The 22,805-nt window shown below is 54.6% G+C and overlaps 2 protein-coding genes across 15 annotated transcripts in view; both read right to left on the bottom strand.

Annotated features, from left to right (window-relative positions):
• Positions 1-7,790, bottom strand: part of prkd1 (protein kinase D1) — a 161,019-nt gene extending 153,229 nt beyond the window's left edge. For all 3 annotated transcript variants that reach the window (XM_086049344.1, XM_086049342.1, XM_086049345.1), the window contains exon 1: positions 7,712-7,790. The gene's annotated coding sequence lies outside the window, so the exon portion shown is untranslated. The remainder of the gene's footprint in view (positions 1-7,711) is intronic.
• The window catches only part of akap6 (A kinase (PRKA) anchor protein 6), a 58,896-nt gene that overhangs the window by 10,798 nt on the left and 25,293 nt on the right, over positions 1-22,805 (bottom strand). For 7 of the 12 annotated variants that reach the window (XM_086049340.1, XM_086049334.1, XM_086049330.1 and 4 more), the window contains 5 exons: positions 13,002-13,108; positions 11,507-11,669; positions 3,903-4,088; positions 1,209-1,292; positions 954-1,142 (listed from right to left, as the gene is read on the bottom strand). In XM_086049340.1, the coding sequence (XP_085905466.1) occupies positions 954-1,142; positions 1,209-1,292; positions 3,903-4,088; positions 11,507-11,669; positions 13,002-13,108 (729 nt within the window). The remainder of the gene's footprint in view (positions 1-953; positions 1,143-1,208; positions 1,293-3,902; positions 4,089-11,506; positions 11,670-13,001; positions 13,109-22,805) is intronic. The other 5 variants (XM_086049336.1, XM_086049335.1, XM_086049337.1 and 2 more) reach the window with 5 other exon arrangements.

Below are 22,805 nucleotides of genomic sequence, written 5' to 3'. Positions count from 1 at the left end.
CCCGCACCAATCATCCCTTCACGCATAAAGCGCCCGTGTTCGTCGGCATTGACTCCACATAACGCGGCAACGGCGGCAACGGCGGCAACGGCGGCAAGCCGCCAGCGCAATGTTGCGTCATTGCACAGAGGACGCTTGCTTTTCCGACGCCCGCCCTCCTTTTTATTTGAGTTGAGTTCCCGCAATTTTGTTTTTTGTTTTCCTTCTCGATGCGGTGCCGGTTTTTGCACAGCCTCTCGGATGACTCTTTTCACGCTAGCTGTGCGACACTTGTCGCAACTTGTGAATGTCACTTGCGCTCTAACGCTCGCCTTCCAAATCAAGTCGCCACTCAAAGTGACCAAGTGACTTTTAAAGGGGCAATGGGATGACGTTGTAGTGGAACACTGCGAGCATCGAATGTAACTTGTAAATGTAAAGGCAGGTCCTCATTAGCGGCCTCCTTGCTCAAAAGTCACGCTTGACTTTTTCTTCAGGTTCAGATGTGTGAAAGGGGGAAAAAAAAAGAAATCCATTTCGGGCCAAGCACGCCGTTGCTTTCCCACGTGCCAAATAGTCGCGCGTCTCTTTGATGGGCGGCAAGTGTCCGGCGTGACGCGGCGGTTTGCGATCGTACGAATAGCGGACGCGCGCGCGCGCCCGTCGGGGAGCAGTTGCGGTCATTCCGTGTCCTTCAGGAAGTCAAACGACTCCGAGCCGTTTCCACGCCCGTATTTGTCATCCCCGAGCGCCAGCGTGCGGACGGCAAGCCTACGTCGGCCACGGTGACTTTTTTTTCCCCAAGTTTGAACGCTTGCCGCCCTTCCAAAATCTTTTTGTACTGGTCAATGTCCAGAACGCCGACGGTCGCGCATCATTTGCGTGATTGCCAAAGTCGGGAAGAAGCACAAATAAAAGAGGAGCACGAGCACCGGTAGCAGAAAGAAGCAAAAGCTCGAGGACGAGGGGCTCACCCATGGGCCCAGGGCGCGAGTGTGCCAGGAGGAGGAGGAAGAGGAGGAGGAGGAGGAGGAGGAGGAGGAGGAGGCGTGTCCCAGCTCCCGCTTGAGTCTGTTGCGCCAGTGCAGCGTCTGCATGAGCACGGCCTCCCACCTGCGCTCCAGGTTGATGGACAGCAGCTGCAGGGCCCGCCGCTCCGCCGGCTGCACTCGGGCAAACAAAGCTTCAATCGACGCTCGCCGCCTCGACTCGCCCTTCGGGGTACCCACCTGGCTGTGCCGGAGGAGCTTCCGGCAAAGTCGCAGCAGCCAGGAGACGCCGCGTCGCCGGGCCCGCACGTCCCGCCACAAACTCTGCGGAGGACGCGAGACAGCGGCGTCACATTGAAATCCCATTTGGGGGCCGCGCGCGGCCACGTCGAGCCGCTGGCCGCCGGCCCCCGCCCGTTCCGTCAGCGTCCTCGGCCTGGCTCGGATTAGCACCGGCGAATCGTTAGCGCCGGCACTTTTGATCCCGAGCGTCTCCCAAAGCGACCGACGCGCCAAATGCTGCCGCGCGGTCCGAGTGGGCGCCGTACAAAATGCCGGCGAAGCAAAGCGGGGAAAAAAAAACGCTCACGGATGGGAAATGAAGTCCGGGTTTCCCGTGTCGACTTTGTGCATGCGCTAACGCGCGGCGGCGGCGACGACGTTTGACCGACGCTAATCGGCTCAAAGGTGACACGCGGTCACAAAGCCGGCCGGTCCTGGATCAGCGACCAGCGCACTCAATGTTCCACGCAAACACGCAGTGTGTGTATGCGTGTGCGCGAATGAGCAAGTCGTGTGAGTGAGTGACAGCGTGAGAATGTGTGTCGAAGACACCTGTGCACGCGAGTGTGTGCCACTCCCCCAACACGGGACTGCTGCAAAGCGTTTCTGCAAATCCCGCCAGCTTTCCCACGAGCACTTCCTTTACATTTTCTTGACATTTTTCCAATAAATATTCAACACAACGACAAGGGAATGCGATTGCGCTCTCGCTCGCTCGCTGCATGCGCACACACTTTTTGTGTCGTTGCCTCCGTGGCTGGCTGGCTGGCTGGCTGGCTGGCTGGCTGCAGTTTAGCATATTTGCTGCTGGCCCGCTTGTGTAAAGAGCGGAGAGGATGCAGAACGCAGCGCGCCGCATCGTAGGCGACAAGCGCTAGGTGAGGGCCTCGCGACATGAAAATGGCGGGCGTGACGCCTCGCCGGCGGGCCGCATCGTGAGAAAAGCACGGAGAGGCGAATTAACGCCGGCCGGGACGCAAAAGGACATTTCTTCACGGGGGAGGAAGGCGAGGAAGAGGAGGAAAATGTGGCGCGCAAAAGCCAAAGAAGCAAAAAACTGTGCTCGGAGTCGCCACCGCAAACGTGGACAATTCGGACGACTTCAGGACACGAGTGAGTCTGCGTGTCGGCGCGGAAGGTAATGGAAGGAAGACTGGAAGAAGGAAATGAAGGAAGCATGAAAGAGAGACTGGAGGACAGAGGGAAGGGAGGAAGAAAAGACAGACACCAGAAGGAAGCAGGAAGAGAGGGAAGAAAGGAAGAAAAAGAAGGATCAAAGGCAAGAAGGTTACTTGGGAAGGAATCAAGACCAGCGGATAAAATGAAGGCAGGAAGGAAGGAAGGAGGAATGAAGGAAGGAAAGAAAGAAAGGAGAATAGGAAATGAAGGAATCAACACGCACACGCACGTGCGTTTTCTGTCACGCTTCTTGCAAGAGAAGCAAAGTTCAACCTTCCGGAAAGATCCACTCGGTGTGAGACAGAGCGGGAGAGTCGATTAATTTTTTGGGCGTGTGCCCCCGCCGAGTGTGGGGCTGACAATGAGGAGTCACGGGATGCCCGGGGCCCACTGGAGGAGCGTGGCGTGGCAACATGCTATGTTAGCCCAGCACTAATTCAATTAAGAGCTGGAGGAGGGGGAGCTGCTAGTGTGTGGGGGGGGGGGGGGGGGGGGGGGTAGGTAGGGCGGTAGGTCTGTTCTGCTGGGAGAAATGAGAAGTCAAGAATTGCACATGTGAGGGAAGTCCGGGGCGCACGGCCTCCTTTTCCAGGTGAACTCGAGCAGCCGGCGACGATGGTTGCTGCGCTCGCTTGGTGCAACAAAATGTTTGCGTGCGGTCCAACATCGTCCAACAAGACGGCGCGTGAGCACGGAAGAAGGCGTGGCCCCACCTGGCCACGCCTCCTTTTCCTTTGCGCTCGCTGGCGTCACGGCCCTCATTGGGGATGAGGAGGCTTCTTGCATTATCGCTTGCCACTGCCACTTGTTTCCACGCAATGTCGGTGCGCTCGTGGCTCAAGGCGTTGAAGGCTTCCTTCGTCTGCGTGTCTGCATGTATGTCACACTCATTTGCATACATTGACTTAAGAGTAGATTGCGTGCGTGCGGCGTCGCTAGGCTAATCAGAGGCGCTAGCTGCTGTTCACCCTGTGATGCCAGCTGATTAAAATCCTGTGAGCGTCCCGCGGCGGCGGCGGCGTTCCTTCCTTCCTTCCTTCCTTCCTTCCCATACGTCCTTTGCCTTGGCTAAGGCGACCACGCGCGTACGACGCTCAGCACGCGGTCGCCGCCACGTAGTTTGATTTATTATTTATTGTTTACCAGCTCACCACGTTCAAGATTGTTTGTCTTGCGCAACTTTGTTGGCTGCTCAAGCCTGCGAGAATGTCAAAACCACTTTATAGGGTGGACTAAAGCGGGAGTGAGAGGAAATGCAACTAGACTTATTTTTCACGAGACCATTTCGGTGTACAAAAAGGAGACGACCCCACTCGGGGGGGGGCAACCGGGACCAGATATGGGCCGCACATGTCGGGACCAAATACGGACTAGTGTACACGGGATGCAACTAAGAGAAGGAAGGAAGGAAGGAAGGACGGACGGGAGGACAGAAGCAAAGACAAAAGGCACAGTATTTGCGGCCCCGCCCACCTTGAAGCCGGCCAGCTGCTGCTGGGCGTCGCCATGCGGCCGTCGCAGGCACGAGTCGAAGATGAGCAGCTCGGTTTGTCGCAGCCACGCCTTCAGCTCCCTGACGCTGGCCCGCAGACGCTCGGGGGCGTCGGCGCCCGGCGGCGAAGCGGGCGGGCCGCCGGCCGAGTGTCCGCAGAGGCTGTCCTGCAAGCGGAGAGATGACCAACAAGAGCGCCCGTCAATCATCCGTCGGGGACGGCAAAAGCCAGAGCGCCCGTTGTTTTGCAACATGACCGCGACCGGCCGGTGACATCGGCTGGGTTCCAAGCGGCGATGAAGAGGTGATGGCCAAAAGCAGACGAGTCCATTTCGGGCGGGGGGGGGAAATTGGAGCGCCGGGACCAAGCCGGAGCTTCTATTCGGGGCGCGCTCAGCCGACGGAACGCTTCAACTTTGCTTGCCGAGGTCTTTGAAGGAGCCCGTGAGGTGAAAATGACGCTTTGGCTTCCATTGGTGTCAACAATTGACAATTTGGGCAATCCCAACATTTGCTCCGGCTCATTTCCAGAGGGGAAGCGAAGCCATTCACTCCTCAAGGCGCGCTCGAGGCCGATCACAAACCAGTCCATTGGATGGCTTTTTTATTGGGGGAACTTTTCACTTTGCTTGTTTGTTGCAACGAAGCCTTTTTCGGCTTTGACGTTTAAAGCCGTCGTCGCTTCGGTTCGCGTTATTTCAGAAAGAAAAAATTTTTTTTTTTTTTTTTTCGACGATTGAAGTCAGTTGTTTCGGGCGGGTTTTTTGCAAATGTAAAAGAAACTCTCCAGAATGCTGTGCCGGCCGAGTTTGCCGCGGGGATCAGAAGAACGTCCGTTCGTGGCTCCGTTCGTCCGCGTCGATGACTTCCGCAGCATGCGCGAGGGAAGGCGAGAAGGAAAGAGGGAAGCGAGCATCTACGGCTGAACAGGCCGATGGATGGAAGGAAGGAAATGTGTGAAAAAGGAAGGAAGCAAGCAAGCTGGGAGGAAAGCAGCAAAGATAAAAAGGCAGCGGGGAAAGTAAGAAAGGACGGAGGGTAAGAGAAGGGAGAAAGAAAGGAAAGAATGGGGGAAGGACGTAAGCAAGGAAGGAAGGCAAAAAGGAAGGAGGGAAGGAAGGGTGTGCGGGTCAATCTGGTGGCCCATGTTTGTGCGCCGTTGCGACTTTGCATCTTCCTCACTGCGCTCATCCGCGGCGATTAATTCCAGCGCGCAGCTGGCGCCGTCTCATCAGCGCGATGAAAGACGGCGGCGGCGGCGGCGCTTTGTTGCCGGGAAGAAACAAACGGCAAAAGCAACAACAACAAAAAGAAAAGTCTCCCGCGGAGCCGACTCGCCGAGGACGCGGTGGCGCCGCCGCCATCTGCGCGCGTCTCATCTCCGCCATCGGGGACGCCGTTAGCTTGCGCCGCGCGCGCACGCAAGCCGACGTCTCGCAAATGAAAGCGCGGCGCCAGACGAAGGCTCGCTCTTCCGCCTCGTAAGCAGACGCTGATTAAAGTTGGCCGGCCGCCGGGGAAGCGGCGCGGCCCGCGAGGGGCTTTGGCGGGATCCTGAGCCGCCTCGTCACGTGACGTCAACATCGGGCGCGAGCGCCAGAGCGGCTGGATTTTGGCCTGTCAACTTTGCGCAAGTTGCCGGCCGGTGTTGGGCGAGCGGGCGGCCGAGCGGGCGGCCGGCCGGGCGGGCGGGCGGGCGGGCGAGCGGACGAGCGAGCGGGCGGCCGAGCGGACGAGCGAGCGAACGAGCGAGCGAACGAGCGAGCGGGCTGGCGGCGGCGGACTCGTCTTCTCGTCCTCCGAGGCCTGCGGCGCGTTGGAGTCCATCCCAACGTTCGTCCGATAACGCATCCGTCCCTCCACCCGCCGCTTGAATAATCCTCTCAGCCCTCTAATAATACATCCATCCATCCGATTATTCTTTCATCCATCCACTCACCATCTTCTGTTTCAATTGATCAAGTAACCACTTTGTCCTAGAGTCCGTCCAGCCACCCATTCGTCCCTCGAATCATCCACCCATCCCCCCCCAATCATTCTTCCCTCCTGTATCCATTGATCAAAGAAATCATTTCATCCTTGAGTCCACCCACCCATTCATCCATTCATCCATCCACTGTATTTATTGATCAAATGCCCATTTGACCGTGCATCCTTCTTCTGCGTCATGGCGCTCCCTGCCAGTATGCGAACGGAGGACTATTCTGGGATATCGGCGCCGGTGACGACAGCACAACAACAAGTTGCAAGCGCTCGGTTCGCGCCGCAGTCACGATTTGGTCGGGCGTCGCGCTTGCGTCAGCGGAACCCTCCTCCTCCTCCTCCTCCTCCTCCTCCTCCTCCTCCTCCTCAAGCCAAACGAAGCCAACGGGAGCGGCCTGCACACTTGTGCCGACGGAGACGACGTTGACGGAGCGGCCGGCGGCGGGAAGCAGTCGCGTGTCAACACTTCCTTTGCACGCAATCTTCACACAAGCTAGCGCTGCGCTAGTCATCCAAATTCAATTCCGATGACCGTTATTACGCTCCGCGATTACAAAAGTGGCATCGTCGTAAAAAAAATATGCATTTCTACCCAATGTTTCTTGCATAAAAAACTTTGTTAGCTCATTTTATTCATTTTGCTTGGTCCAGAAGGAACATTTATTTGTCCTCCTATTTTGTTACGCTGTAGCCCAAAAATAATGATGCTTTGAATCATGGCGATTTCAACCCCGTTCAATTCCGTTGAGGGCAAACACGCCGGCAAGACAAAATCGTCAAATAGAAAAAATCTTTGATGACAAAATACAAAACCGACCGATAAAGGATGAACAAAGGACGCTGGCGAAAACAAGGCCAGGGAACATCAAACAGGAAACACAAATCGCTCGCACAAGACAAGGAAGGAGTGACGACCGAAAAACAAAACGAGATTGCAAAAACTCCAACAATACCAAACGCAAAGCGCTCAGTCAAAGTGACGAGGACCAAAACTTTAGACTACAAAACTTAAGCGGAACAAGGTACGAGAACGAGGGGTGTAGAAAACAGAGCTTGGGCGAACGGTGTCCTTTTAAACCTAGCTGATTATGATCAGCCACAGGTGCGCAGCTGAAGGGAACGCGCCCCACTCCAGCTGGGCAGCAACTCGAGAGAGCCAGCGAGCAAAACATGACAGAAACGTCACACCAAACGACTTGCCACCACCCCCAAATCTTTTACTGTCCCTTTTAAAGTGCGTGCGAATGAGCGAGAGTGTCGATTGGTCGACTTCTCCCCGCAACTCCCTCTGCTCTTTATGCCTCCTGTGCCTCCTCTCGAGATGGATGTCCCAGTGGCAGTGAAAGACCAGGAAGTGGCACACTGACACTCCATTTATCCCCTCACACACGCTTCAACTTGCGTGTGTGTGCGCGTCTGCACTTGTACTCGGCGCGCGCGCGTGCGTGCGTTCGAAAGGCAAAATGTCGCTGACCTTCGCAATGCGGCATCTGAAGGACACCGTGACTTTGTTTGACGTTGACACGTGCGACGTCCAACGACATGTACGTACGCACGCCGCACGCACGCACATCGCACGCACGCATTCACATCCACAACACACACGAGCGCACATTTTGTTGCCTTTTTTCCATTCTTCCTTTCTTGGGGTTTCAATTGTTCTTTCTGCGCCCTCAATCTCTCCTTGCTTTCCTTCCTTCCTTTCCAAGCATCCTTCCATCTTTGCATCCTTCCTTTCCCAGTCTTGCAACTTTTCTTTCAGCTCCTTTCCTCTCCCATCCTTCCTTCCCGAGCACCCCCCGCCCGCCACACACACACACACACACACACACACACACACACAAACACACACACACACACACACACACACACACACACACACACACTCCATTTGCGCGCACAGTACAGTAGAGCAGAAGAGTTTTTTTTTTTTGGGTTAGTTTTTTTTTCCCCCAGTGTGCTGGGGGTCGCCCCCATGCAGCTGGAGCGCCCCCTCATCTCGCCGCCAGAGCAAATGAAAGTGCGGGCTCGCTTTGGACGAGAAGGAAAAGCAAAGAGACGTTCCCAACCAGGCCGCCACAAAAGAGCCCAGAGCGCGTTTGAATTGTTGCCATGGCGACGGCGCGAATAAAGCGCTTGACCGGCCGGTGAAGACGTCTCCCGTTCGCCGCGCGTTAGCGTAGACGCAAACCTCCTACAGGACGAGACAATTGTCAACATGTCATCTTTGTGGCCCGTCGTCAATGTTGCGCAAAACTGTGTGTGTGTGTGTGTGTGTGTGTGTGCCAGACAACCTTTGACCTGCTAAACAGCCTGCATGGGAACTGGAAAATTCTCTCACACGCTCACACAAGTGGAACAACTACAAATCCTTCCATTAAACATACACATACTTATATATATATATATATATATATATATATATATGTCATTTTTAACTAACATTAAGATTTGTCACACCATCACTAACGTCGGGTACATTTAAGCCCATATGATCAAATACGCTTTGTCGTCTTCTAATTAGCCAAACAAAATATGACCGAAGAAAAACGGGTGTGGCTGAAAAGTAGGGTCAGCAAAAAATGAAGTGCTTTTTTTGGGGGGATTATACATATATATGCCGGTCAAATTAGGAGCGATGCAAAGAGGAGGAGTCCTTCTACAAATAGTCGATCGGAATTTTTCAGAAGGTTCATTGCGGAGAAAACAAAGCCTCTTAATTACGTCAAGTGGCATTTGAATCCTTCAACATTGACCAGCAATTGCGACATACGGATGGTGACACTTGACGAGCTGATGTCGGCGGGGGGCGGGGCTTTGCGGGGGCGCTCTGATCTGTGCCTGCGTGCTTCTCCCTCCCGCGACCTTGGCGTGACATTGACGCACGCCCAAATCTCTTTTTGCGGAGGCCGCCTGACGCTTTCCGCCAGTTTCGGTCTTTCAGTCAAGACGACGTTCCCGGGAAGGCAAACGTCGTCTCCGGGGGGGGGTGGGGGGTGGGGGGGTGACTTGGGTAGTGGGGGGGGGGCAGCTACGGGGAGCCGCTGCCGCCGAGTGGCGCGTCTTTGCTGGAAAGCGGATATATCCGTCACTTGATCAAGAGTGCCACACCAAACGCACACGCGCAAAGCTCACTGGCCCCCGTGGGACGCGCGCACACGCATTAGCCGGACAACATTTGGAGATCGGCAAGGTGAGAACAAAAAAAAAAGGTGTGACGACGCACCTCAACACATCGACACATTTGGAAAGGCGCGTGCGCGCGTGTGTGTGCTTGTGCTTGTGCTTGTCAAAAAGAGAATCATCTCCTTCCTTCCGCTTTGCATTGCTGCGTCTTTTCCTTCAGCGTACTTGGGTTCTGGCCTTCATTTGCTTCCTCCCTAAGCATCCTTCCTCCTTCCCCTTTGGCATTGTGCCTTTCCCGGGGCGCTGCTGTCTTTTCACTTTCTCCCCATTTTCTTCCTCCTTTCCATCCTTTCCATGTTGCATTCTTCCTTGCCTTCCTGGAGGCGCACCTTTTCTTCCTTCCTCCCTTCCACTGCATCCTTCCTTCCTTTGTCCTCCCTCAGCTTCCGCCATCTGTTCTTCCTCCCGTCCTTTGGCGCAACACGAGCCGCGTCAACCTTTCACTCGCTCTCTTTTCCGACTTGTTGCCTTCCGTGAAATTCCTTCTCCTCCTTTCATCCCTCTTTCTTTGCGTCACCTTTGTCGCTCTTTATAACTTTGTGATCCCAAACGGTCGGCAATTGCACGGCCCCCAAAACGTGCGCGCGTGCCACAACAACCGACGGCTTGACAAAGGGAAGGAAGGAAGGAAGGAAGGCAACTTGCGCACGCACGCACGCACGCACGCACGCACGCACGCACGCACGCAGGCAGCGTCTCCAGGGTCGGTCGGCCCTCTTTGCTTGAATCCTTTCCCGGGACGTTGTCGTCACGTGCGGTGCCACGTACGGCACCAGTCCAGTCCAGTCCAGTCACGTCAACGCGCACTTGGTCAATTGCGGCGGTCACAAGTCTTCCTTTCTTCAATCGCGCTTCCCGTTTTGTGAGGTTCTTACCCAATCGGCGTCGCCGCCAATCGGCTCCCGGCCCAAAAGAGGCGTCGGAAAGGACGAGCGGCCGGCCAACGTCACGTTTGGCTTGGATGCTGACCGAGATGGAGATTATTCTCATCGCATTGCAAGTCAATCGAGACGACGGCCAATGAGCCGCTGCCGCTCGGACGCAGGCCAAATTCCGCGCTAGCGCCGGCGCTGATTTGAAGTCCACAAAATAAGGCCCGATCGCGCCACTGCGCCTCAGCTGCCGCAATGCGCTCGGGCTTTTTCTCTTTTCTTCCCGGCCTCTTTACTCGAATAAACTCAGCCCAGATTTACGCGAGCGTTCCAGAACCACAAAGTCGCCGGTGTCGACCGACACGCGCACGCGCGCGCGCGCTGCCGATGGTTGAAAAGTGCCTCCGTGGAAGATCACAATAAACAGTAGAGTCCAACTCTGCCAAGAAACGCACGCACGCACACACACAAAGTTTGGTTGGCCCCCGGTGTTACTATGGTTACGGGGTCGAGCTCCCCCAGCATTTCAGGGGAACACAGCGAGGTTCTTTAACGGTCACGCACATGCGCTCACAAAGCTCATCCTGGAAGGGAAAGCCGGCAGGTAAATCCACAAGTTGAAGGCGGACGGCAACACCGGTCACCCGCGGCCTCGCTCGCCTTCCGCACGGATCCGATGCGCCTCCTTCTCATTTTCATTCATCGGATCGTGACGATTGCGCTCCGGTCAGCCCGAGACACATTTGTAAACTCCTCCTCGAGTTTGTTTTTGAAACGCAAGCCATCGACGCGCAATCTGAAGCGCGTCCTTTCCGCTGGAACTTCCTAATGCGCTTCGCGGCCTTTCTCATTCCCGCTTTCCTTTGTCTTGTGAAATTTGCTCCGCAAAATGTTCTTTTTTTTCTCCGCGCGACTATGCGGCCGTTACGTCTCGTTGGCGATGCGCTGCGAGCGAAAGATGAGCAATCTTGCCAAAGTGAATATTCATGAGGCGCGGCGGCGTTTGTCCAGCGCCGCCGACAAGACGGCGGCGACCTTGGGCCCGGCTCGGCCCGGCCCGGCCCGGCCCGGCCGGCGAGCGGGACCATCAATATTTCAGCAGCGCCGTTGACACATCAAAAAAGGAGAGAGAAGGCGAGCGAGGCGGCGGCGGCGGCGGCGATTCCTCCCTCATGGAAAATTGATGCGCGTCATGAATATTCATACGCGGATGAATATTTGAGCGAGCCTCCTTTGGAGAAATTAGCTTCATCTTTACACTTATCAATAATTCGCAGGCCAGGTGAGCGTGTTGGACCATGAATTAGTCATCACGCATGCACGCACGCAAAATTGCTGATACTAGGAGAAAGAACAGAAAACAATAAAGTCAAATGGATGTGTGTGTGTGTGTGTGTGTGTGTTGCGTGTCTTTGTGGGTTTTTTACTGCGTATGTTTTTGTGCGCGTGTTTGTGTCTCAATGTGTGGACGAGTGTTTTTGTGTTTGCGCCTGTGTGTGTTTTTGTGTGTGCGCGCGCGCGCGCGTTTGAAAGCTCGGCCTTACCTGGAGCAGATGCGGCGGCGGCGGCGGCGACGGCGGCGGCGACGGCGACGGCGACGGCGACGGCTGGTCCGCCGCGACGGGCCGCCGGCCGTAGCTCGGCGCGCCGTCGTCGTCGCTCAGCAGATCCCGGAGCTCCTCGTAGGCGCGCTCAAAGTCCTGCGGGCTGAAGGCGGGAAAAGACGCCGTCACGTATGGGCACATTATCCGCAGCGGTCGCCAACTCATGGCAGGCAGACGCAAACGTGGGAGGATTGCCCGCTCGCTTTGAATTGGGATTTTTCACTTGGATTTCAATCGGACTCAGGACCGCTTGCCTCCTTTATTCACAACACGTCGCACAAAATGCTCAAAATGTTGGGGGGGGGGGGCGATCACTAATTGTCCGTCTTTTGCCAAGCTGGAAATTCATTTGCTATACAATGCAAGTGAGCAAACTTATGAGCTTGGGTTTTTATTTGGATGTATTTTTTGTTATGCACCCACCAAGCTAACGCCTTGACCCCCCCAGCCCCCCCAACCCGAACGCCTTTGTGCACGTGTGCGCGTGTAGGTGCGTGTTTTGTCTTATGCCAAGTTTTTCTTTTGTGTGTGTGCTTGAGTGTTTCTTGGTGTGTGTGTTTCTTTCTCTGTGCTTATTTGTTTCTGTGTGCATGTGTGTGTTTTGTATCTAAAGTTGAGCGTGTGCGTGTGTGCGTGAGTGTGTGCGCATGCGCCCAGTGGGTCCAGCCCGGCTTGCCACGCGCCCCCTCCCCCTCTCGACACGGGACTACATCAAATTATAGTGCTTTTGGAACATCGGACCCTCGCTCGCAAACACACGCACGCCCGCACACTACTGTGTGCCGTTTTGTTTTGCCGACTGCGTGCGCGTGCGTGTGTGTTTATGTTTATGCAAGCGCGCGTGTATTATTTATACATTGTCGGCGTTGGAGGCCTCGCCGACATGTTTCCCAACATTAGCGCTGAAATTGTTTGGAATTCTGCGGTCGCCGCAGCTGACAATTTGACAGCTCGGCGGCGCTCGCGCACGCGCGCTCGCGCACCCTCCCACAGAGGGGAGGCGTGTGACGGCGACTAGGAACGAAATGAGAAAAAGTGGGCCGGCCACCGCCAAACTGATCAAAGTCTCGCTTTAGCGCCGCTCAAACACACACACTCTCACTCGTACACTGACAAATGGACACTAAAATCAACACACACAAATGCATACACACACGTACACGCGCATGGACAAAAGACACATTCTTAGCATTTGGCAAAAAGTGTACAAGCATCCATACGATACACACGCACACACACACACACACACACACTGCCTCTCGAACTGTTTCTCGCACACGCAAACTCACCCACAGACAGAAAGACACACGCACACACACATTCAATGACTAGTAAGTCTCACACACACACACTGAGTGAGTGAGTGAGTGAGTGAGCGAGTGAGCGAGTGAGCGAGCGAGTGAGCGAGCGAGCGAGCGGCCGGCGGAGGACGTACCCGGCGGTGTGCGCGACGCGTCCCGGGCGCCCCCCGGCGGCGAGCTTGGCGGCCATCTGCTGGAGGGCGTCTCGCTGGTCGTCGCGGCGACCGGACTGCGGCGGGACCTGCGGGGGGGGGGGCGGGGCAAAGACAGGAGACGTTGGCCGCGCCCCAACTCGGAAGGCGACAGTTGCGCTCGGCTTTTTTTGACCCGCCCGCGGACTCGCGGCCGGCGCGCCGCAATATGACATCGCGCGTGTGCCAACGGCCGCCCGCACACGGCGCTTTTGTGCGCGGCTGGGCCAAGACGAGGATCCACATTTGCTTTGCTCTCTTTGCAATGACAACCAAGCCACATTTGGAGACTTTGCCAATGCCTGTGCGGCATTGGCCGCTTGCGGTCCATGACGGAGCTTGTCGCCATTTTGTGATGGACGTGCCCTTTGGAGCCCAGCCGGCGCGAATGCCGCACCCCCGCCTCATCCCTCACCTCGCCTCAGGCACGCACGCACACGCCGACATCCATCACGCAGCGCTTTAGCATGAACGGCAATGGGCGGAACGGACGAGCGCGTCACCGTCGAGAGGGTGTCGGGCGGGCGGGCGGTCGGTCGGGTGCCGGCAGCCTCCTTCGGGCCGCGCGGCTCCCAATCACATTCAGGCCGCTGGGCGCCGCTCGCGTGTAATTGCGTCCAAAGCGTACGCAGATGAGGCGCGCGCGCGGCAACGGCGGGGAAAGCGCGCACGCGCGCGCTCGGCCGTCTCATCTACTTAGCGGACTCGGCGGAAGGATCCGCAAAGGTCATCCAATCTGGCGGAGGCAGAGCGCCTCAATCAGGGAGCTAATAAACAAAACGGCAACACGCAATCATCTGCCTACGTGTGGAGACGCCGAGAAAAAATTCGCTCACCGCTGCATTCGCGAGGCCGCCGACACGTTTGTGATTGTTCTTTTCAAGTCTTTCGGACTTGACCGCGCAACAAAAGTGGAAGGAGACGGCCGATCGCAGAGCAGAGCGCGACGGCGTAGCCAAGCGCGGAGCGGCGGAACGGCGGAGCGGCGGAACGGCGGAGCGGCGGAACGGCGGCGCGCCGCTCGCGACTCCTTGTTGGCCTTGCGCGTCTCGCAACTCGCTCTCGCTGAGTCCAGCACGCGGGCGGGGACTGGGCTTCGTGGTTCCAGCTTGTTGGGGCTGGACTCGCGGTTGCATCTACTTCGCCTGGCCGGTCAACGCCGCAAACCGATTGGACCGTTTGACCCGGCGATATGATGTCATCGGCATATTCAAAAACGGAACATTTGAAGTGGGATTATTTTGCCTGCACGTTGACCTTCAACAACAGCAACACAAAACTGCTACACACACTCGGGATTAAGAATCAAATCGGCCGTAAACGCGCACGCGCAGGTCGATACCGCAGGGGAGATATTCCAATAAGAGGGTGTTTTTGTCTTGATAGAGCGCAGCGGTGGGTAATGATACACGATCAATAATGGATATGAGGGCGGCACACACGCACGTCAATACTGTAGTACAGTTGAATGTGTGAAGCTGTTGAACGAATGCTCCACTTTGCTCCTAAACGCCGCGCTGAATACGACGAGCGAGCGAGCGCGCGCATCTTTTGCTTCAAGAAATGCGACTCCATTTGATTCCAAGACAAAAATGAAAAGGCAGTTTTGAGGAGGAAAAAACATGCGCGGAGAGGATGACGATAGCGACGATGTCGCCGCGCGACATTCAAGAACCTGCCGGGAGGTTGGAAATTTCACTCCCCCGAAATGGGCAAACGAGGATGTGTTCATTTTGGAAATAAACACGTCATCTCAAATGCGCATCCAAGCGAGGATCTCGATGGCAAGGTGGAAGGAAGGCCAAAGAATGCCGTCGGTCGCGCCGTTGCTGTTGCGCTGCCCGCTTGCCTTCCTTCGTGCGGGCCTGGCTGTTAGCTTTGTTGCTGGCTAACCAGCTAGCGCGTGGTTGTCGTCGACGGACGGATCACGTTTGCGATGGCCAGCATTCAATGTGTTGCCCTTCTCCGCACGCTAAATGTCCCTCGTGAGATGCTAGGCTAGCCGTCAGCGTCTCTAAACGTCTCCACACGCAAACACGCACACCTGCCTTTGAGTGTGTGCGTTTGAGATGAAGACGTGTCAGGTGTCGGCGCGGTGGCGTCGGCGGGTGTTGCAGCGCCCCCATTAATAGAGCTAATTAACATTAGCCACCATGCTAATTAACATGCAGGCTAATTAGGAAATCATCAATACACACACACACACACAAAACTGGAGGAAGCAACCGAAGAGTGTGTGCGCGCGTGTGAGAGAGAGAGAGAGAGAGAGAGAGAGAGAGAGAACACATGAAGCATTTGTAGCACGAATCAGACGAGCCTTTCAACAAAATTCATCCAAGCATGCGTCCAAAGCTCCTTCATCCACCCATTTATGAATTCATCATCCATCCATCATGCAGGGCTCCAGACCGCCGCTTAAATGGTGACATTTTGCCCCTGAAATGTGAGACAGCGCGACTCCACTTTTCATCCACTCACACAAGTGCGACCGGTAAATGGATTGATTCAACAAAAAAAAAATGGAATGGGAAATTTTTGGTTGCTAACACACTTCCGCTCAACCAATGGGCAGGAGTGGGGGTTAGCCACATGTTGCTACCCGAAGCTAGCCCGATGGCTATACCAGCAGCAGCGGGACCACGTCACGGCTCAACAAGGGCGGCGACGCGCTCGGGCCGCCGCAGCAGCTAGCGAGCGACGGGCTTGGGCCGGCTACTACCGCGACTGAACACGTTGCGGTTTCGCTCCTACCTCGGTAAGCGCGGCCTCCGTGGCGCACCTCTGACTAGAAGTATCGTTGCCATGAAGACGGTCATTGACAGAGGGAAAGACGGACAAGCCAAGATGATTGCTAAGCTAACATTAGGCTATTGCGAAAGTCCGGCAATTGTGACAGTCCGGCATTAAGGGCCGGGTGATCAAGTCCACCTTTCTGGAAGTGCGGTAAAGCCGAGCGTATCGGAGCAGGAAATTGTCCTTTGCGAGCGAAACGGACGGCGTTTTCGGCGGTGTCGTTAGCACGTGTGCCGGTAGAGGCGCCGCTACGCACGGGCAGCCTTTAATCGCGCGTTTGTCGCGAGTCACGGCCAAAAATCGAACATTGCACGGAAACAATCCCACGAGCGAGCGACTTGCTACTAACCAACACGGATGGACCAACAAGTCGCCAAATAATTAGCGCAGGCGCTAAACGCAGCACGGACCCGACTTTATGCTGACCCGGCGGAAAGACGACACCCAGCACTTTTTTTTGGGTGTTTGATGAATTCTTTTGCTTCCAATCCATTTATGCTTGCTTCCCTATTTAATTAAAATATCACTTTAAAACATAATTAACTTTTTAATCCCACTGCGTGCGTGTGAGACCATCGCAAATACAGCACATGCACTTTCTGTCTCGCCCGCCGTCAGCGACCTGGACTCCGCCCGTAGCGACACGCACACGCACGAGGCAAGCGCACGCGCAAACGCGCACACACACGCACCCCCGCCAACACACACCCACACACCCCCAGGAGCGCAATAGGATCAAAGCTAAAAGTCAACCTAACACAAGAAGCTAAAAAACTAGGGACACTACAGTGTGTGTGACGTGCAGATGTGAAGTACTGCCTCCACCAGTGAAAATGCTTTGAACGTCGCTACAGCCATTCACTGCTTTTCACACACTTTGCGCTCGGCTTCCCCAAGGAGTAGCCACTCGTCTAGTTGCAACGCGCCAGCTCAGGAAATCGAACAGCTATTTGGGGGGAAAACATTACGCGCACGTGCGGGAAAAACCAAAACACAGAAAGACACACTTTAAATAAACGGAAGCAGAAGGAGTCAGTTGTGGCTCCAGAACGGAGTTACGCCAACTTGCTTTTGGAGGCTTGAAGAAAAAGGACTGGACAGACAGGTTGTTTTTTTTTTTTCCTTTTTCATCAAAGCAATTTCCCTCTGAAACACGATTTATCTCCCAATGGCGAATCCGCTTTTTTTGTGATAGGTTATATTGGCCGAAGGGCATTTCGATTGCCTTCAATGGGGAAAGCCGCCCACGGCGGCTAACGAGGCCGACCCGGCCCGGCCCGTCTGCCGGCGCCCCTCCCGAGACGCTCATTTGAATATTTGGACGTGCCCCCAGCTGACGGAAAAGGAGAGCCCCGAGGCGGGGGCGGCCAGAGTGGGACGCGCGCCAAAAGTTGTAAAACAAAAAAGAAAAAGAAAAACAGAGCAGGAGGCTGTTTTTTTTTGGTTTGGTTTTCGTACCCCCAAATGTGAAAGTCCACAAAGTTGTCGGCGAGAGACGGAAAGCGCCCGCGTCCTTGCGGGTTTCGCACGCTTCATTCATTCAACGTGCGCAAACTTGATTTTGCTTTTGGTTTGCCCTGATGGACAACGCGCGTCTGCGGCGTCTTGGGGGCGTTTCTGTCTTGCTATTATCGGTTGTGATGCAACGAGTGCAAGTTGCAGCCTGCGGGTTGCCACACAGCACAGCGGAACCTTGCATACTAGCCCATTCGTGTGCGGAGCTTTTGTCGCTACTTTTCAAGACATTTTTGCGGGGGCGGAAACAACCTCCCCTTGTGGGGAAAGCGCCCATTGGCGGAATATCCCCGCTTATTGAAGTTTTTGGGGGGGGGTTGAAAAAAAAAAAAAGGCAAATCACCAATTCGCCGGCCCGGTGGCTATCCTCGGCTCTGTATTTGATTTGTTGACAGCTTGTCGTCTGCTTCTCTTTTGGTTTTTCTTTCCAATGGCATCTTTTGTTGATTTGTTATTACAGTGCGCTTGTGTGACCTTGGTTTTATCTCACCTGTCAAATCGTCCAAAAAGTGACCCTCATAAGACCGAAAAGCAAGATGAAGCGTTTTTGGCAAAACAACTGCAAAGGAAAGAACAAAGCCGCTCTGCAAACACATGAAAATGATCCAGATGAAATGATTTGAAACACCGGTCCCAGAAAAGCACGTGAGACGCACAGGGAAAGAAAACAAATGGTCGGGTCACCGCGGCAACGTGGCCGGCAGCAATGGCGACCTCCGGCAATCCGGACCCGGCAGAGTTCCTTCGAAAATCAAGCCGGTCAAGTGACAACGCTGCTGTTCTTCAAGACTAAGCGCGTGAATTCTATTCCATGACGGAGGTGGAGGGGGCGGGGCTTCTCTGGCTTTTCACTCGCGTTACGTGTCCACGCTCATCCAAATTTCAAGACGACGGCCGTCTTTGTGCTTGTCGTCCTGTCTTTCTTGCTCCGCCGCCGCCGCCGCCGCCGCCGCCCACTTCCTCATCTTGGCGTCTTCATCCTCGTCATCATCAAACTCTCCGGTCAAAGCGGAATAATTGTCAATGAATATTTAACAAGGTTTCCGATGGAGGGATAGACATCATCCGCTCGCTCGCACGCACGCACGCACGCACAGTGGCAGCGCGGTCAGTGGTGCGTTGCGTTTGCGGCGGATGGCGAGGTGGGGGCGCGTGGTGACGAAGTGCAGAATAAACAGTAAATAAAGCGCCTCGCACATACCGTCACCACGCTAGGCTAGGCTAGTTTAGGCCAGGCTAGGCGCCGGCAGACATTTTGTGTGGCGCTGACATTGAAATGAAGCGGGAGAGGTCGACGGGCCAATCGCTCGCAGATGACGAGCATCGAGCCGGCGCAGGCGATATTCCGAGCTGCTCGACGAGCTGCTCGACGAGCTGCTCGACGAGCTGCTCGACGAGCTGCGCGCTAACAGTTGGCGGCGGGAGAAACGGCGAGGGACGGCAGCGCGGCAAGTTGCAAGCGGCCGCGGTCCAGAACTCGCTTCAGCGCACAAAACGGCAGCTCGCCATCCGTTGGCTCGTCGCCTAGCGACGTCGGAGCACATTTCCGCAAGCGGAACGGCCGAGGCGCCTCCAGACAAACGGCGGACCGGTCGCTGGCCGTAGCGGAAGCCTTAAGACGGGGGTCCCCGGGCGCCGGCCGCTTTGGCACGGATGAAAGCAGACGTACGTGTCCAAGCGACCCGTTGTCGCAAAGGTCACATTACATTCTTGACAAATACAACTGTGACTTGATGACTTGACATTCAAAGTAACTATTGGGGCTCTCCAGTTCCGTTAAGGAGTCGCAGTGTTGCCGCTTGGCTTGAAAGCCTCATGCCGTTGGCGAGATGTGGAACCTCCAAATGATGAAAGCCGTCAGCCACCATTTTGGGGGCGGGGCGTTTGGACCTTTTTCTTCCTGTGTCCGCTCGTAAGCGTGGAGCCGGCCCGCGCCCGCGCGCGCTCCCGCGGGAAGGCGTCCCCGCCCGCCGCCGCCGCCACTGGCGCTCGGCGGCAGCTTGCGCCGGCGCTCGCGGCCAATCCGCCGCCCATAAAAACGTCTTGTGGCCGATGACAAACGAGGCCTCAATTACCTTATCTGCTCTGATTTAGTGTGCCTCTCGGGCGCAGAGACACACGCGCGCACGCGCGCACGCACGCACGCACGCACAGGTGGCTGCACACCTCCCTCCGCCATGCCTCCGCCACGCCTCCGCCATCCATCCACTCATCCAACACGTCATTTCTCCCGCTTTGACGCTCATGTCGACGCAATGAATTCATTTCACGTTTAGGCTAGAGTGCTATGTTTTCTCTGACGCCGGCAACGCGGTGAGGGGAGCGACGGCACGCGGCGCGGCGTGTCGACGTGTGCGGGATTTCTCCGCGTCGCTTTTGCCAGCCTAACACGGAAGAGTTTGTCGAGCTAGCCGGGAGGAAAAGGTGGACCTTGTTTGACGCTAAACGACACTTTCTTCTTTTGGCTGGGAGCCACCGCATCATCATCATCGCCCATCCATTTTAGCGCCATCATCCGTGGCGCCATCCATTCCCGTTATCTTGACCATCCATCATTTTCTCATCATTCATCCATCCGGTCCATCCGTACAGCCATCACTTCCATCCATCCCGTGCGTTCATTTGGTCCGTCCCTCCGTCGTCAGGACATCCCGTCTTGCCCATCCATCTCTCGTCTGGCGACCGCATCCGTGCCGACCGTCGTTTCTCACATCGCGCGTCCTCCGGCCATCGATCGGCCCACTCATCATGCCCATCCAGCCATCTTTTGCCATCTTGCATCCATCCGTCTTGCCCATACGGCCACGCCTTCCCTCCGGCTATCTATCATTCGCCATCTTGCATCCATCCATCCAGATCGTCCATTTATCTCTGCATCCATCCTTCAATCATCTGGCCCCCAGCCATCCATCCCATATACACTTTGACTCGTGGATGGACATGAAGATTTCGCCTCGCTAGGGAAACCATTCAGATAAAACCTTGTGTGTGCGCGTGTGAATACAAATAAGTGAAACAATGTTGAAACGCGCTTTTGATTGGCTTGGAGAGCAGCGAGGGGGGAGGATGAGGAGGACGAGGGGGCGGTGTAATTGAGTCGCCGGGAGGATGTGTGTGTGTGTGTGTGTGTGCGTGTGCGCAGATGTTTACATCTACAAGCGTGTGTGTGCGTTTTATCCTGGTGGGCTGAATTATTTCTCCACACTCCCTAATGAAAAATAAATGGAAGCCAATGGTTTACGCACGCACGCACGCACGCAGAGGCATCGATGAGGGCTCAGCCGCTTAGACTAAAATATATGAATATATATATAATGATCTTTTCTCCTCCCCGATCAAATTGTCTCCCTTTTGTCCTGAAATCCTTTGACATGTGCGCAAGAGCCAAAGGTGTGGAGACCAGCCTGAAAATTGTGCTCGGCTGGTCACCTTGACAATAGGCAGGCTGAAGCCAAAAGAAAAAGCAGTCGTCCGAATCACGACTTGAGGAAGACCAGGTGTCGAGCGGATCCAAAGTACGAAAAGTAAACGATGAGGGAAAAAGTAGCTGGAGTCGCTCCAAATTGCACACAACTAAGTATCGTTTTGATACGTAGGCATTAGGACGGCTGGAGAAAAAAGTCCAAAGTCTCCTGGTCCGACGGAGCGCAACAGTGGCGTCGATTGGCCGAAAAGCGCCGTTTTCCGCGTGACGCAATCACTCGAGTCAAAGTCAAAAGTATGTCGGGTCAAAGTACAGTTGAGCCCCAAGCGCCTCGCACTAAATGTAACAGAGTAAAAGTAGCATTTGTAGTCATGGCGCCAAAGCAGGTAGTGAGTGAATTTTCATTTCGTTCGGAGAGCGCCCACACTTTGATTGAAATGAAGCATTTGAGCGGTGTTTGATAAAAGAAAAGAGAGAGAAAAAAAAAAAAAAAAAAGTCAACTCCATTTGTGGGCTGCGCTTGGCAACTTTCATCAAAGTGTGTCGTGTTTTAATGACTTGGACTGGCACATCGGGGAGAAAAAAAAAACACTTAAATCCACGTAATTAAATATTGGGAAAAATGCGTCCAGACTCCCGACTATCAACCAAATGAGCGCGTCACGCCGCTGTCGGCAAACGCGCACTAAGAACTTTCTATTGAAATATGCTGTAGATTCAAGAAATTGTCTTTATCAATGAGATTTTTGGAGCGCTGTGGCATGTTAATGCCTGCCACAGCACACGGCCCTCATTATTTCACATTATTACATTTGCATATTTCATTTAGCTCACGTTGACACTTTATGTCTCAAATAGTTGGGGGGGGGGCGATCAAGAACAAATTTCGTTCACACCTGCTCTACAGCTCAGAATTTTTGGCTTTCAATTCATTGACTCAAACACGCGCGCGCGCACACACACACACACACGCATAGCTGGGCATCATCCCTCCGTCCCCCAGTTTCCGTCCGACATACATATATATGTACATCTATATATGTATGTATGTACATATATATATATATATATATATATATATATATATATATATATACAGTATATATGTTTTCATTTGAATTCAATATCAATGACGTTGTATATTTGGGCTCAAGGGGGAATCAAGTGCAAGAATGTGTTGAATGCGGTCTTAGCAGGACCTTCTGCTAAATAAATGTTGCGTTTGTGAAATATGAGTTCATCGGCACAATTTGATCCATCTGAGCCGGCGGCCATTTTGCCACGTGCCGACGGCTGAAAATGACATGACGGGGCTCGGTCAGTCAGGTGAGCATCGATCGGGGCTCGCCCGTTTTCCGGGTTGGCTCGATTTGCAAGCCCGGCCCTCGTTTCCGAAACATGTGGCTCATTTTTGGGAGTTGACTTTAGTGGGGCTTCATTCATTTCAACGAAAGGGAAAGATGACAAGAGTGGAACGTGTGATTTGGGAGCAAATGAAACTCGCTTCTCAAGGCGGGCACGCTTTCGCGTCACCATTGACTTGACTCATATGACAAACCAAAGTAGTTTGGGGAAAGACTTGCTTTCAAAGTCAAGTGTGTCTAAAAACACATTTGGAAGAAAACGTGTTTGCGTGACATGGTCTCAACGTGATGTTTAATGCATCAACTCGTCATATCCATTTGCGTGCGCGCGCATACCTGCGTGCGTGCGTGCGTGTGCCGGCGGCAACGCACTCGCACGCGCGCACAGACGGCGCATGTGACGGCTTCCAAATGACCGCGACTTAAACGCGGATTAACAGCAACACGGAGCTCCAACTTTAATCTTAAATTATGGAAAGTGAGGTGCCGGCGTCTGATTGGTCGTTCCAGGTATCAGGCAGGAGTCCAACGGGGCATCATTTTTTTTCCTTTTTTTTTTTTAAAGATTATAATAACCTCGGGACATTATTTAAATGAGTCACAGGCCCGACGACACGCAAAGAATGTTGACGCTCTCTTCTCCTTATCCTC

This window comes from Filicampus tigris, chromosome 13, assembly GCF_054856515.1.
Source record: "Filicampus tigris isolate MCC_2025a chromosome 13, RoL_Ftig_1.0, whole genome shotgun sequence".
NCBI classification, from domain to species: Eukaryota; Metazoa; Chordata; class Actinopteri; order Syngnathiformes; family Syngnathidae; genus Filicampus; species Filicampus tigris.
Note: the sequence above shows the minus strand (reverse complement) of the source record. Positions and strands in the feature narration are given on the sequence as shown.